Source organism: Phalacrocorax aristotelis, chromosome 3 (genome assembly GCF_949628215.1).
Source record: "Phalacrocorax aristotelis chromosome 3, bGulAri2.1, whole genome shotgun sequence".
Lineage (NCBI taxonomy): Eukaryota > Metazoa > Chordata > Aves > Suliformes > Phalacrocoracidae > Phalacrocorax > Phalacrocorax aristotelis.
In genome coordinates, this window is record NC_134278.1 from 98767157 (window position 1) to 98783543 (window position 16387).

The 16387-nt window shown below is 44.8% G+C and overlaps 1 protein-coding gene across 1 annotated transcript in view; it reads left to right on the plus strand.

Annotated features, from left to right (window-relative positions):
- The window catches only part of TOGARAM2 (TOG array regulator of axonemal microtubules 2), a 41736-nt gene that overhangs the window by 6099 nt on the left and 19250 nt on the right, over positions 1-16387 (plus strand). Inside the window, 11 exon segments of the mRNA XM_075089793.1 lie at positions 3239-3331; positions 3333-3370; positions 4362-4493; positions 5435-5551; positions 5993-6228; positions 7807-7979; positions 9217-9263; positions 11100-11290; positions 12227-12380; positions 13573-13737; positions 15827-15968. Of these exon segments, the coding sequence (XP_074945894.1) occupies positions 3239-3331; positions 3333-3370; positions 4362-4493; positions 5435-5551; positions 5993-6228; positions 7807-7979; positions 9217-9263; positions 11100-11290; positions 12227-12380; positions 13573-13737; positions 15827-15968 (1488 nt within the window).

Sequence of the window (16387 nt, forward strand, 5' to 3'; positions counted from 1 at the left end):
ACACAGCATTAGCACCCAGAGGCTCCTCAGGGTGAGGAGCCCTCTGCAGGAGGTGCTCTGCAAACCCCTGCATGGGCTCAGGATCTCACAGTTTCAGGGTCTTCTTCAAAGTGCCTCGACAAGGAGGGTTATGCCCAAGGCCAAGGTGCATCAGGGTACTTGGCTCCTTCTCATCTCATTGTGTCTGGCAGTCACAGGAGCCCGCAGAGCAATTGGTCACCCACCTTTGGGGAACAACCGCCCTTGGCCACTGCTCCAGTGGAGACTGTTGCAGTGCTCAGTGGGAGATAACCATGCTGCCCAGCACAGCACCTCATTAGAGCTGGAATGAGGGATTGTTCAAGTGCTTTTTGAAGGAGCTAAAGAGGTTTGGCATTCAGATCAGCTTATTGCTAACTCTTGATTTGCTGCCCTGGGTAAGCTGCTGCTTGTGGTAACTCTTGTTTCATGGTTCAGCAGCCCTGCTCTGCTGAGAAACAGCCATTGCAGGAGTTTTGATAGGGACATTGAACTTTTACGGTCTTCCGAATGAAAGCTGAGGGCAGAACTTGTAAAAAGAGCATCACGTGGGAGATGCTTTTCACGTTACATCTTTTGTCTGTGGTCCTTGCCATGCACAGTAAATATTTGAGGAAGCTTGCTGGTTCAGAAATTCCTCAAACAGCAAATTCAATGGTAAGAGAAAACAGATTTTGGATGTGTAATCTTGCTTGGATCACTGAGCAGAAAAGATACAGGAGCACTTCTCATGAGTTATGTGTCTAACCTAAATGGCTTTGACACCAAGAACTTAGAAAAGTGGGGAGAGGTGTAATTAGTAGCACGGGGATCTGCCTCGTGATTCTCCCACAAGCCTGGGGAAACTGCCCAGTTCCACTGGGGCGATGGCTTTTTCCTCTGCATAAAAACTTCATGCTACAAATGCATTATGGCTATGTAAGCTGAAATCCACTGGCCAAAAAATCCCCAAACAACTGTCATCACTCCAATTTCATTTTATCCTCACAACAAGCCTCTGGCTAGTGAAATATTGGGTTCAACCTCCACAGCAACTCTGACCCTGACAGGCTTTATAGGGTTGTTGGCATCAGCACGTTTCACATAATACTGTATGTTTGCTATGCTGGGAAGCCACCAGAGAAATAGCTTGTTAGTTGGGAAAGTAAGTAATGATAGTATTAAATAATCTCTGTTTTCATTTACTGGATGCTAATGATCCAAAGAAGCTGAAAATCCCAGAGGATGCATTTTTTTTTAATTAACCCTGCAGAAGGATGTAAAGGAGTACAGTTACTGTCTACTGAAACATCACCAGGCCCTGAAGCTGTTCAAATGCAGCTGTATTCCATTTTTTTCCTCTTCAGAAAGCCATTTTCTAACACTTTTTTTTCACTCAGCAGTGAACCACTGCCACCGTTCTCCTCTGTACAGAGAATGGCACCAGCTTGTTTTCCATGCTCCTGTCAGCAGTGGCAGAAGATGAATCCTGCACACCCAGTGCTTCCCCCAGGCTGTGGGCAAATTGCTCTGCCATTCTTGTTCTGATTACAGTGGTTTTGGTGCAAAGGAGAAAGGGGTCACTCTACACAGTTGTACATTTGGAGTTTTCCTTATCATGTGTCTGGCCTGAATTAGGAACTATGCCCTGAATTTAGGCAATTAAGCCTTTAGGGGCCATGGAGGTGCCATAAGTAATGCCCTTCCTAATTACGCTTTATAGCTAGCACTTAGGTAGGACAGCCTGGCAGAGGAACAAAACTGAGGCATGGACAATCTGGCTTTGTGTTACAGGATAAGTCAGTGGCAGAGGCAGCCTTCTATCCTAGCTACAGGTTATGCTCATTTTTTATACTTACTGCATTCTCTTGGGCATTTTTAATACTATAAGCAATGCTCAGCTTTATTTAGGAGGTGATCTTAACCAGCCAAAATTGCCACTGACATATTTCTTAGATATTTATTCTATGCAATGAGACCAAAGAAAATATATCTTAATCCCTGCTTTATGCCCTAGTCCCATTCACAATCATACGTCCGTTTCTTGTTTTAAAGTACACACTCCAAATAGACCTACATTTGTATTTTTAAAGGTATTTAGTGCCTGCCTTTCATTGAAAGTAATGGAATTAGCCTCTAGAACCCCCCTAAGCACCTTCATTCCTTGACCTTAAGCTGTCTCTGTGAATTTATCTAGACTAACAAAAAGCGTGAAAGTTGGAAGTGGGTTAACTGTCTCAGCTAACTCCAGCCTTTCTGAAATCACTTGCTTTACTACAGATGAATGCTTTGACAGCTTTTGAGCAGAGATAAATCTCTTGGGCAGGGGGTGGAGCAGTACAGGGCCTTGCTGCAATATGAACGATTTCTATTGAAATTTGCTTGAGGATACCATTTTATCTGACTGTAAGCTTTATTGATAGTAGGGTACCTAAAGTCCTTGTACAGACATTCTTTGTTATTTGTTTTAAGCTTACAGAACACATTAATAGGGACCTGCCTTTGCTTCTTCCATAGAGTGCAGAGGCATTTTTCCTTCTGTAATAATTTAACAGAACTGTGTCTGTGATAGATCCTTCTGGCTGTATTTAGCTACCATGTGACAGTTGTTCTGTTTGCAGAGCTTTAGGGGCACCTATGAGTGGATTTTTAAAAGCAGTTCACACTGGCGTCCTTCTGTACTCACTGAGGTTTGTAAGACTTTTACTGCTGGCTTACCATTCTGACCTCTTCTCCTAAGGTACGCTCTGCAAAATCCCCTCTTACCTCTCGCTTGGGCCATAAGAAATGAATAAGTTTAAGGAAACACCCATTGTTTCGGTTGTCACACTGGACTTGCCCCATGAACATTACAGCTCCTTGTTATTAAATGTACGAAAGGATGCTCCTGCTGCAGCAGCAGCACTGAGTTCAGTGGGAACAACTTCAATGCGCTGCACTGTGTCCAACAGCCGTGGGTGTGGCGAGAGACTTGCCCCTGCTGCCATGCTCATACAGCCATGGAGAGAGCAGCTGCTGGGATCCAGTTAGGACGGTCTTCCTCCAGCATTTGGACTTTCTGGCCATGATTTTGACAGAATGTGGAAAATGCGTAGCTTGAATATATTTTTGTGTTGGTTTAACACCTGTTAAACTGGTCATTCAACTTGACCAGTTTTGTATGCAGGAATCCCTTGTAGGCAGGGCAATGCCAGGCATCACTGACTGTCACTTGCACTAGCAGTGTTATTTTTCCATGTAGGCTCCTGATGCTGTGGGGGAACTCACCAGCAGCTGTATCAGGCCCAGTGACCAGCAGCACATCGGGTAGACTCTCATCTGCGAAGAGCCCATCGCCCCCCTGCCATGGCAACACAAGATGATTTTGCAGCAGGTAAAGGGCTGCAGCAGACTGGAGACTTCTTCAGCTGAGCCTTGTTGCAATCCCATTCCTGCAGCCTTTGCCTGGAGGATGTTCACCTGCAGCAGCAGTGCCAGTGTCCAGGAATGCTGCTCGGCTCAGGGAGGCAGAGCGTGTACAAAAGCTGCATTCAAAGTGCTGATCACAAAACCCTGGAGATGCTGGCAAGTGCAGCAGCTATTCTTCATGCTGTACAAGTGAGAACCCAGCCTTAGAGGCTGGATAATGGGGAAGATATTGGCCAGGACAAGGGACAGGGAAACACACTGTGTATAATTTAGAATTTTCAGGAACAGCCAAGATCAGAAATTTTTTGAGGCAGGCCATGTTTATGTTGGTTTTGGGTGTCTCTTCAGTAAAGAAACCAGGGAATAAACCCCTGTAACAGTGAAGCAGAACAAAGGAGAATGTTTGGGTGGACAATTTATATCCTACAGATAGAGTAATCAAATAAGCCCAGTGAATAACTGGGACATGTAATGCAGCATGCAAACCTTCTTTTAGTTATAACTCCTGGTGATTAATTGTTTGTGTCCTCATATCTTCTTTGTTGTTAAGAGAAATAAAAACCCAACAAAACCCAGCCCAAAATCGAGCAGGAATTACAGAATAAAATGACTTTAAATCTAGCTTTGGAAAGCGTCTACTTACTAGATGTTGTCAAATTCTAGAGACCATTGTGGGTTTCCTACCCTTTGAAAGAAGATGAAAGAAGTCCTGCAGTGGTGGATGAGCAATTACATATGCAAAACATATGCAGATTTGTAGAACATTCAGCTGTCAAAGTGCTGGAATGCAAGCGCTCACCAGGCAGAATACTGAGAGGTCAAACAGAACGTTGCAGAGGCTGGGACTGCAGGGCACCACTGCCATGTTAGTCTCCCATGGCAAAGGGATGTCTGTTTTTTCCTCTCCATACCAACTGCTGTGAATTTGAGTCATCTGTAATGTCCTTATTTTAAAGCTAAGTACCATGCCCCAGGTGCTGTCTACTGTTGGAGCATTCCCAAATTCAAACCCAGACGCACAGCTCTATGGGGCGCAATTGTTGATTTGAACTTGCAGTTTTGTGGCAGCAGCTGGACTACTGAAGAAGGTGAGGATGGAAAGGGGTTGACTATGCAATGGCAGCCTTGTCCAAATGAAGAAAAAAACCCTGATTCTGGGGAGAAATGGTCCTTGGAGGTCAGTCCTCATGTGCTGTCTCTGTGTTAGAGTAGGTGGCTGACAGAGTGCTGCAGATGATCGTGCCTTCCTCCAGTGGTACACATGACATCACTTCTCTCTATCATTAGTTTATTATGCTTTCTCCATTATTGGCAGTAGCCAAATCACTACTACTGGCAGCTAGGACAGGGACTGTGGCCCAACTGGCCATAAATTGGGCATGGTAATAAGATGTGAGTTCTGTTTCTATCCTTGCTATCAATGTGTGGTCTCACCATAGGTAAATTCCCAATTCTTCTTCTGTTTGCCCATCAGATCTGACCTTGAGGATGGGAGAGTGCTGTAAAAACACTGGCAAGGTCTGCCTGCTTGCTGAGATGTCTTTCCGTTTTCCAGAAATCCCAGTAGCGCCTTGTGGGTCTTTACTAGTAGTCTTCACAGAACCCAAGTCCTGAAATGGGAATCTTTTTTTCCTCCTCTTACCAGTGGGGCTTTCAAAGTCTCTCTCCTGGCTTGCTAGCTCAATGCTGTTCAGAAGAATTAAACTGATGCTAGTTTTATGAAAAATAAAAACAAACGGATCTTCTGAATTATTCAAAAAAACCCTTTAAATGCCTCACTCATTAGATAGGTTGATTGTAAAGGTGTGAGGTCAACTAACTCACTTCTGTTTTACCTGCTCTATAGCTTGTTTACAGTCCATATTAACAAACCATTTGAAGATGCATCCGAGTTTTTGGGATGGCAATAGAGTTGGGAAACCTCCTTATCCAAGGGCCATTTCTCCCCTGGGTGGCTGGGTCAGCAAGGCTAGTGTGCACAACCTCAGAACTGGGGATGGAAGTGATCTGTCCCACCTTTCTTATCAAGTCTTGATGCAGGACCCCCAAGAGAAGGATGTGAGCAGCGTTGCCCTGGGAACCATTCCGATCAAGAACAAGCTAAAGATGAGGAGGACACCTGAGGGCCTGTTAGCATCGTGGAGCGGTAAGGCAGGAGCCTGCTTGCTCTCCTGTGGGAAGAAGGGTCCTTTCCCAGCTTAGAGAGCTAGCACACATTCCCAGTGAAGAGTTATCTGCATGTGTCTCAGTCCCCTGCTCTCAGTCCCCTGCATAGCCCTCCTGTTGCTGTGGGGCAGGGAGAGTAGCAGGAGGGTGTATGTACAGGTGACTTATTCTGGGTAAGCTCAGATCCATGGGCTCCCTGTTGTCTGATGGGAGCCCAGTGGTCCAGGGTGTTCTTCTGGTGGCTCTGTGGAAGTGGATAAGTGTTGCCCACTGGCCTGCTTCAAGTGGCTGGGAGCATGAGCATGTTTCCTTGTGCAGTTATTTAGAAGTTTCCAAGATATCTGTTCAATGAAATATCTAGCTTCAGATGATGTACGCTTGCAGTTCTATTTCTATTATGCTTTGTGTCTCTGCTTTGCAGGCCTAATTGACTGCAGTGACCCTCAGGGGGCTATCATGAAGCCAGTAGTTTCCAGGTCAGCTTCCCAGAGTTGCCTGGTAATCTCTGAGCCCATGCCTCCCATCCAGAACAGGCGTCCTTCTTCAGAGCCCAGCAGGGTGAGCAACGGAGAGCTGGAGCATGGGGAAAATGGCACCAGCTGTGATGACAGCGATGGGAATAACGAGCAGCCAGTGTCAGACGGAAAAGGATATAATGTAAGGAAACCAAGCCAAATCACGTGTGGGGCATCCTCAGTTTATTTCTTGTAGGCAGAGTTTTGAGATCTTCTTTCCCTGTGGTGTGAGCCCAGTGAAGCAGCTGAGCCAGGGAAGAGCTCAGCTGGACATTGCATTTCAGGCTCTCTTTGCAACATGCATACTGCAGACTTCATGTCCTCAGTGTATATCAAAAGGAGAAGATGTTTTTGAATAGTTTCTGTGCTCTCTAGTGGCTCCTGCTGTGTTCTGTGACGGAGAAAATATCAGCAACCAGTGGGAGCAACTAAATGTGCCTAATCTGGTCAAGTATATCCTTCTACAGTTAGTAAAATACACATATCTGTGAACCATCTGTACATTGCTGTTACTGTTGCAGACACACCAGTGTCTTGGTGGCTTTTTATATCAGCTCTGTCTAGTTTACATGGAAAAAGATGTGTTCTGGAGCAGGCAGTCCTGAAAACTCAGCTTTAGTTTGTCTCAGCTTTTGAGTTGGACAGCCATATCCTTCTGCACAGTTATCTCTAATATTTCTAGACTTCACCAGCCCCTGCACAACTTTATCCTCTCCCATGGGTCTGCCCAGGGGTAAGTGATAGGAACTGGCAATTCTGGCCATGGGGCATAGAGTCAATACCCCATCCACTTGATTGCCTGTGCAGGAGGGGCAGAAGCTGCAGTTGGATTGGTTTTGCGGTGGTGGGCGGGACAAGGCAGATAAATAACTTTTGTAAACAGGATAACCAATAAAAGGCTAGTGTACTTCATTTCAGCCTTCCAGATACAGGACCAAATGTATCCCTGACATTAAGTCTGTTGGTTTCACCGGTGTTTGACCAGGTCCTTATTTGCCTCTTTAGCTGAAACAAGAATGATGGGATACTAAGGAAGGGCATGCATCTTCCCCTGCTCCCTCCACCCCCCTTCCTAGCCATGGCAGGGGGAACCTGAAGTAATTCCAGCAGGCAGAGAGACCTTACACAGAGCAGCAGGGTAGAGAGCTCTGCTGAACTTAATAAATGACAGTGAGGCTGAGAGGATGAATTGTGTGGGAGCTGGAAAGCACCAAGCATCTGGGAGAGCACATTAGCATCTGGGCTGAAAGGCTGGTGGGGGATTGTAGGAAGGGCAGAAGCAGAAAAATTATGGTCTTGAGAAAAGCAGGTTTTGTCAGCATGCAAAATGTCTTTGTGGGGGCTTGGCTGCGGTTCAGCAACGGCTGGTAGGCACTTCAGGAGCAGGGAGAGGATAGTGATCTAAACTCATTCCCATACCATCAGAAAGGCTAACAGAGACAATGGCACCCCAGAACATCCTTACACCAAGCAGATGGATGCCAGGTGGGAATGTAGCCACTGCCAGAGCAGTGAGTGAGGGAGAGAGCTGGCAACAGCATGCGACATGGTCTCTGCCTCACCACTTCCCCTTCCATTGCCCATCCTAGGCCAAGCTGCCCCATCAGTTTGACTTTTCTTTTCCTGTCAAGTCCTACCTAAAAGCATGGCTAAACTTCTCATAGTATCAAAGGGGGAAGGCTGGATGCTTGAGCTGACCGCTACCTTCTACTATTCCCAGGCTTCCCTGCCACCCTTGTATTGCAGTGGGGATGGGAAGAAGTCACTGGGAGTGGTTTTAATTCCCCCTATCCCCAAGTCAGAGAGACCATCTGAAGGGGATCCTGGCAGCGAAGCAGTGTCTCTCCCAAGCTCCCCCAAGGACCTGGTTTTCCAAGAGACCCTGGAGATGAGGTAAGCCAAGGCGTCTGTTTGTCTGACATGCTGTTCACCTCGTACTTCTTGTATTGTGAGGTTATTTTCCACAGTCAGCTCTCCAATATATTTACGGAAACTTCTGTGCTTTCACCATTTTGCATATCTATGGTGATCCAGCATAATGACAAAACATACACTCTAAGAGCAGGGGTAGTAGGGGAGAGGAGGAGGGAAGACTTAAGAGGACCTTAAAAGCAGGTCCTCTGCCGGACTCTGATACTGATTCATTCTGTAATCTTTGTGGTGCCATTTGGGGACTGTATTGCAGGGATCTGAATACAGCATCTGGTTTTGTGTATGATCTTTGTCTGCCTGTTTCTATACCTGCAAGAATATGGTAGGGTAAATATTGGCTATTGTATAGCCATCTGCAAATTCAGATGCTGCTTCTGTAAATGTTAGTTGTAACTTCTCTGTGTTTGGGCCTTCACTGTGAAATGAGAGCCCAGATAAATTTCAGTTTATAGATGTATAATCCTATAGGTGTTTAATATTTACATATGGTTTTAAGGTCAAAGGGGGCAAGGTGTTAGAGGACAGTTATAGGGCTGTAACTAATGGAAAGATATTTGCTTGGCTATGCATGGGGAAATCTAGCTGTCAATCTTATCCTAGCTATAACAATAAATAGGGAGTCATAGAAATATAGTTCCAATTTAAAAGCTTCAGCAGGGCTTTTAAAGTGCAGTCTGAATATACTTACCTACTAGTTGAGTTGGAAAACCCCTTTTTCTTCTTGAAAGAGCAGGGAGGTGTAAAAACATTATCAGGAGGCAGCAGTGGTATTACCATGTGTAACAAGATACTGTCATCAGCTGAAGTCATGACCAGGCAAATTAGGCTTCTGCAGCAGTGTAAAGGTTGCTCCCCTCAATACAGACTTATGGCTGGCTTAACATTTCTTGCTGCTTCAGAAAGGGTGTATGTAATGGTGAGAACCACTTAGCTCCAAAAGGAGAGACAGCAGAATTTAATAGTTAAGGCCCAAATTGAAGAATTACTCCTGTGTTTCAGCTGGAGCTTGATGAGCTCTGTGTGACTCCAGCAACTGAAAGTTTAATGGCAATTAATCAGCTTTGTGTATTGTTGGTTTTATGGGCTGCATTTCCTCCTTCATAAGAATAACCACGCTAAGAAAGATTTCCTCCCTTAATACTACCCTCCCTTCTTTTTCTATCTCCTCATATATTCTTTTGTCCTCATTTTTTTTAAGGCCAAGATCAGGTAGCGGAAGTGAAGATGCAACTCTTCAATATCTAGGTAGGTACGCAAGGCAAGGCTATCCTAAAGTAACCATGGGACTTCTGACCCATGTGTGGCACCATGATAGTTCTGTTGAAAACCATACTGTAATTTTTTTTGATTTCTTGATGTGCTCACATGGCTCCCTCAGAGCCCAGTCACTGGGAGATGTGCTCTGGTGATCCAGTGAAAATGATTCCAGCATCAGATTATGTATGGCAGGAGCTGGAGAGGTACCTTGGGGCCCCAGAAATGCACAGGAGGAATAGAAAGTGTTCCTCTACCTCACACTCATACCTTTTTATCTCCCTGCAAGCTCTCTAATGTTACAAAGGTTAGAGAAAAGTGAGGCGTTTCACACGAAATGAGAAATGTTCCCACTCCTTCCTGCTACACTTGAAGGAGAAAACTTTCCCTTGGAGCAGTTTCTGAACTGAACCCTTTGAGATCTGAAGTAGATTCATCAACATTGCCTATTTTTGCACTGGGAGAAACAGTGAAACCTCATGTGATAGGAAGTCCTTGTGAATTTTCCATTTACAGAGAAAGAGACTTAACGAAGGATCCAGCCTATGCAGGATCTGAGCTTTCTGTCCTCTTAAAGCACAAGACTAAATTAAATACTGAGTAGCGAACTGAGGTTTGCTTTGTACAACTCATTTACCTCAAACCACATGTGCTAGGTTTATGATTACAAATCTCTTCCCCTACTCTATCTGCATTTGTCAGTATTGCAAACTGAGGCTGGGGTAGGAGACGCCTACTGGCTTCTCCCCCATCCCTGCCTTGCATTATCACTAGCAATAAGAGTTCTGCAAGAAAAAATGCAGTGTCTGGTGCACCTGTGTCAGCCAACACTTCTAATTTGAAAACCTGAATGACACTGTTGCTGTCCCTTTGCCATCTGTGCGTTTGTATCGATCGGAAAGAAGAGAATTTAACAAATAATTTTTGCTGATGCAGAAAAAAGGATAAGATCCGCTAGTCCCTCAGCTCAGTGTTAGCTCTGCCAAATAATGGGCATGCCCCATAGGAATGATTCCTTTATTGCTGGTATGCAGGTAGGAAGCTGAACGCAACTAGGGAGAAGTATTGCTGAGTAAGTAAGGTGACATTTTTGCTGGATACAGTCTGGACTAAAAATGAGCTACATCATTAAACCATGTTTGTCTCTCTTATTTTTGACTTGACCATTCCACTGGGGAAAAAAAATCCTGATTTAAGAAAGTTATTACATTTTTACTTGGCTATCACATGATTTTGTCATCTGTGAAGCCATGTAAGGAATGATTAGTTCTCTGAGTTCTAACAGCTCTGCTGGAGAGTATTTCAGAATGACCTGCACTGTGCTGTTCCCATTAAGAAAAATCAACCTTTAGTCAGGCTTCCCAGAAAGTGGGCTGATCTGCTACAATTTAGAATGAAACTCCTTGGGGAAAATTAATCTCTACTTCAAGAACACAAGAAATCCGAAGCTTTTCATTAAATGACCTCTAAAATATTCCAGCAAAGAGGAGGAAGTGTTGATTCTTACCTCTACAAAGGCATATAGCTATTAAAATCTAGTTCTTTTAGTAACTGGGAAAAATAGGATGTTTACTAAAAGCAAAATGGATAGGAACAGATAAGAATCTTTTTGGCAAGGGCTATCTCAATCTCTCTGCTCTTCTCTATTAAACACAGCTGCTCCCAAGAAACCAAGGGCTGAGGCCTTTATCATGCAGTAAGTTTGGGTCTGATGGCCAACAAAGTAATGTCATTTCTGCTAGTGCAATACGGTAGTACCCCGTCTGTTTGGAGAGGTGATATGTTCCTTGCTGTTCTCATACACAGTCTATATCTGTGTCTTATCAGAGCTCCAGAGTGTGCAGCCCGTCTTGCCTCTTCTCCAGCATCGTGCTTTTGGAGGCATGAAGCCTGCTGGACATTTATGTGAACGTGTGCCCCAGCTAACAGGCTTCCCTCTCAGCCAGGCCAACAAGATGGACTATCCCGTGAACCCTCCCCTTCTGAGTGATGACGACTTGAAGGACAGCAATGGAAGGGTAAGGGCTAAGGACAGGTGTTAGTAGGCTTCCTTTCAGTGCTTAGAACAAATTGTCACTAAAAATCATAGTCGTCTTCTCCTGGGGAGTGGATTCTCTTGGGAATACATTTGATAGCTACAGAGCAATTGCTTGAGTATTTTCACTTGTGCAGAAGTCACTGGTTGGGAGAATATGCTAAGGTTGTGCAAGAAGCATTCTTTATGTATGAAGGCCAGTTTAGAGCAGATCTGAATGGCAGAGCAAGTTACACATAGGTGAACATGTGCAAAGTGCATTCTCAGAAGCACACGAGCAAATATTATAATGTTGAGTGTAAGCAAGGCTGCAAAATAAAATGGGAAAGCTTGCTTTTCCTTGGTTACCTTTCTTGCTGTATCTCACAACCCTCTCATTCTCAATTTCTCTATTCTGCATCAATGTTTCTCCAACTTGTTTTCACATGACTCCTTTTTTGGACTCCTGTGTTCTCAAAGAGCAGCTGAGTCCTTCAGAAGCAAGGAAGAGAGAAGTAGCTGCAATTACTGGCTGTGAGTGTTAAGAAACAGCAAATTACCTCTCATTGCTGGTTATTGCAGATGGTTTTTATTCCCCTGCCTTGGCCTGTAGGAACTGAACTGCCTGTTCACTGGTAATTTGAGCTCTTAATAAGTCTTGGAACACTCCGATGACTCTCTTGGCTCATGCAGGGCTTCCTGACATAGATTGAGAAACCATATCTTGGACTAGCAGAAGGTTATGGCAATGAAGTGTTACACATCACTGGGTGTAACTGTATGCCAAGGTGAGGAAAGGAGGAATTCCTCTGAAACTATTGGGATGTATACGGAGCTGCATTAAAGAAGGTGACACTCTACCACTGTGTTCCTGATGAGGTGTTGTATATGGTTTGCGTATCTTTCTCTACGCTCCATGATGTATTTCCATTGCATCTAGATCCATATTATCTTGTCAAAATCAGCTCAGAAGAAAATACACCAGAAGCGAATGAGAGAGTTGGCACTTCTGCGTAGAGAGAGGGAGAAAGAGAGAGAAAAGTCTTTGTACCTCACTAGACACAGTGGTGACCCTGAGGATGCAACCAAAGAAAGTAAGTGGTTGCTATAGTTGTGGGCCTTTTTGTTCACTTGCTTGCTATTTGCATAGTGTTGCAAATGTCTGTGAAATCAGACTGGAAGGCTGTTACACTTGTATCTGAGTGGAAGTTAGAATAGGTTTTATTTCTGTTTTCAAAAGAAAAATACAGAGGCATGAAGTGTCTTGCTTGTGGCACACACTGAGTCAGTCACAGAATATCACCTTCTCCCATTCTCCTATAAAGTCTTTCAGACTAGATAATTCTGTCTTGCAAACTACACTGGGTCTTCAAACTCTTTAATTGAGAGTAGCCTCCAGGAAAGGTGAATGAGTGAGTCCAAAAGAATGCTTTTCAACCAAGGTGTAACCTCGAAGAAACAAAATTAAACTATTTCTAATTAAAGCACAAAAGATCTTGCTCACATGATAGGACAGATTATCCTGCTCACACCACTCCCTGCTGAGGAGCTCACACTGCAGAGCTGTGCTGGAGCCCTGAGCCAGCATTTATGCTTTAACCACCCAAGCAAGCAGCGTTACTGACTTAATTGAAGCTGACAGGCTCTGACTGTACTGCTGCACATACTGTCATGAGTGCAGCAGCAGGGAACTTAAGAGTCAGCACTCAGCCCAAGGGCATCGGTCAGTTATCTGCTCTTTTCTTGCTATTGTTTTGTGAAGTACTGGTGAGGAGTGCTGAGGTCAGAGCCCCAGAAATGTAACTTTCCTATCCAGCCTCTGAAACAGGAAAGCAAAAGAAAAGTGGTATGAGTTTTCCTCTCATTTCTTAGGGAAACCATGACTGCATTTGGTTTTAAACTAAAAGAGGGTAGATTTAGACTAGGTGTAAGGATGAAGTTTTTTATGATGAGGGTGGTGAAACACTGGAATAGGTTGCCCAGAGAAGCTGTCGATGCCCCATCATTGGAGGTATTCAAGGTCAGGTTGGACAGGGCTCTGAGCAACCTGATCTAGTTGAAGACGTCCCTGCTCATTGCAGGGTTTGGACTAGGTCCCTTTAAAGGTCTCTTCCAACCCAAACTATTCTATGATTCTGTGATCACTGTCCCACGTTAGTGTGCGACTGTTACGCTTGGATTTGTCTGGGACAACAAAGGGATGTTATCCAGTTCCAACAAGATTTCTATCCCTTTCCAAGCCTGTCCAGCACTCTCCACTTACAAGGTCCTTTTTGGTCTCTGCAGGCTTTGTTCTACCGCCTATCAATGGGACAGTTTCCGTTTCCCATAACATGAGCAATATACGCAGAGAGCGTGCTGGTACTGCCCTGAGGAAGCGGGACAGCAGGCCCTCACTGCCCAGCATCCCCATCATCAGCCAGGGTGGCAGCTTCCCGCGCAGCTCCTCAGGTAAGCCCACTCTGCTCCAGCCCCTGCACCAGCTCTTTCCTTGTACAAGGAGCACAAACTGCCTCATTCCTCAACCACAAGTAGGATCTTGGGCCCAAAGCCTGTCCTGAGGATTGAGACCAAACATGCTTTGGACCCACTCTAGCTTGGTGATACTGGAGCAGTTGGTTCTTACAGATCCATTGGAAAGTTGAGCTGAATAAACTAGTGGTAAAGGTTTAAGCTCTAGCTTTTGCCCATACTGATAGTCTAAAATATAATACTGGTCCCAGGAGGCAGCTGTAACTGCAGGGCTGAGCTCCAGTGCAGCCTGGCAGGGTGTGCTCACTGTCAACATATGTGTACCACCATGATCAGTTAGCCACCCATTGCCTCGGCCCTCTGCCTGTGCTGCTGTCTGGCTCTCCAGCCAGCTTTTCTGCTATCACAGCAAGGGTTTTCTCTGCATAGAAATTAGTGACTTGGTACAATCACGCTGTTGGACCTAGAAGTGCTCAGTGGCTTCTAGCCTCTCTCATCCTACCACCTGTGGTGCAAACTGGGAACAAGCAGTGCCTTTTCTGTCACCTCACTCAAATATGGTGGCTGTGTGTAGCAGATGACATACAGGAGAGGCTGCCTGGTACTCCCAGGCTGCTTGCTACCTGCGAGAAACATACAACAGCTAGTGAATCCATAGTGATTCTCATCTTTCCTTTGTGGGTAGCCTACCTTGTGTTATGACCCAGAGTAGTGTGACTTAAGAAAAAGGGAGCTAGAAATTATACTTTGCATTGTCTTTCCTAGTGATGCTACTCTGATTTTCAAAATTGACCAGAATGCTTCATTCATATTGAATATGGATGTGTATATCTACATACTTGTGCAGTGGAATCACTGATGTCATTGACAGTGATATCAGTGACATTCAAATTAGTGCCCATCTAATATTTTGACTTTACAGTTCTTCCATACTCCATACTTTGTAGAACATGCAAGGTAGCATAAAAACCCTACAGAGTTCATAGCAGTTCATCTAGATCTGTGCAATATTTATACTCAATACTTTTAGACAACTCAGATATTTTCATCTACACTTTAGAAAATGAGCTTTTGAGTGCAAGACATGAAATTTTTGACCTACGGTGCTTTTGATGAAAAATAGGCTTCATAACAAATGCATTTGTCATCTGAATTTTCTTATACCTTGTATATTTATCATCAAGAGAGTGTTTTTGCCAACAATTTGCATCTATATTTACATATTTTTATTCTCAGTTCGCATTTGGAAGGCACTTTTGTCACAACTACCTAGAATAGAAATTGTATTTTTCCACAAGAGAAAGCTTAGGCATTGCACAGTTTGCAAACAAGTACATTTGATGACAAATAAATTTCACCTCAGCATCTTCAAAATATAGCCAGTGGGTACCTCTGAAATAGTAAATATTCATAACACTTGGAAAATAGCAAAATCCATAAACTACTACTTTCCCAAGAGTATGCTAAAATGTATGTACACTCAGCTGCCTGCTGTCTAGAATACTTGAAGTAAATGGAAACAGAGGCATTGTCAGATTTAGAGGGTCAGGTATCACTGTTCCCCGGTGGTTGCTCCTTAGGGATTTGCTCAAGCCCAGCAGGACTCAGTTGTTCAGGCTTGGTGCTCCCTGTAGGCAGCTGGGATTGTTTCCTTGGAAAGTTACAGTGTGCCTCTGTCCCCAGTGCTCCAGGTAACAGGGAGGTGGTACAGAGCGCTATGTGGACATTTCAGGAGCTTACTCCCAGGGTAGTAAGCCTTGCTGGGTGGCACTGGCTACCCATGAGTGTGAGCTCTGTGGTACTATAAATCTGCAAGCTGGCTGTGGTACCTATATAGGCTTGGGAGCTGTCTCTGTGTGTGCAATTTTCAGGTATACACAAGGAGCTGATGCCCATCTGGGGGTGACTGGGAGATAGCTGGGTGCTGGGCTCAGCAGGGAAGTCTCTGAACCAATGCCAGTTCACACCCATATGTAATCTTGGCTGGGAGAGTGGGTTGCAGTCTGCTCAGTGGTGGAGTGTCTTGCTCTGGGGTATGCAATGCTGCTATCTGATCCTGTCCTTACAGCAAATTCACTGCCGACCATTGGTCTGGACTTCCTGGAGTGGGGAGATGAGACAGAGTGTGGGGACACCCAGGAAGTCAGACCCTTCCCTAACCCACAGCAGGGGCTGCTCAACGCACTCACATGGCTCAGCAGTGATGACTGGTAAGAAAGCACCCTGTTCACTTTGTCTCCCTCTTAGTGTAAAGCCAAGTTAGAAACATTTTTTTTCTAGTGCCTCTGAGCCCAGATAGCCCAGATGTCCAAAGGGAACCAGTGAAACCACTCCAGAGCAATGACAGTGTAAAGATGTGAGGGCAGCCTTTTATTTGCCATGGTCAGTAGCAGTGCTACAGCAGGTTCATGTTGCTTCATAGCTTTGCCTTCTGCTCCATGTAGCTGCAAATGAAATCTTCAGGGAAGAGAGTAAGTTGTGGAACAAGATGATTTGCTGGCTGAAGCCAGAAGCAGGATGGAAGCAGTCTTGAGTTTAGAGATTTGGGGGCCTCAGGTCACTGGCCCAGGTGGGATTGAGTAAGGATTTACCTCTGATCCTCTTGCTTGCAGCAGCAGGAGACAGGGCT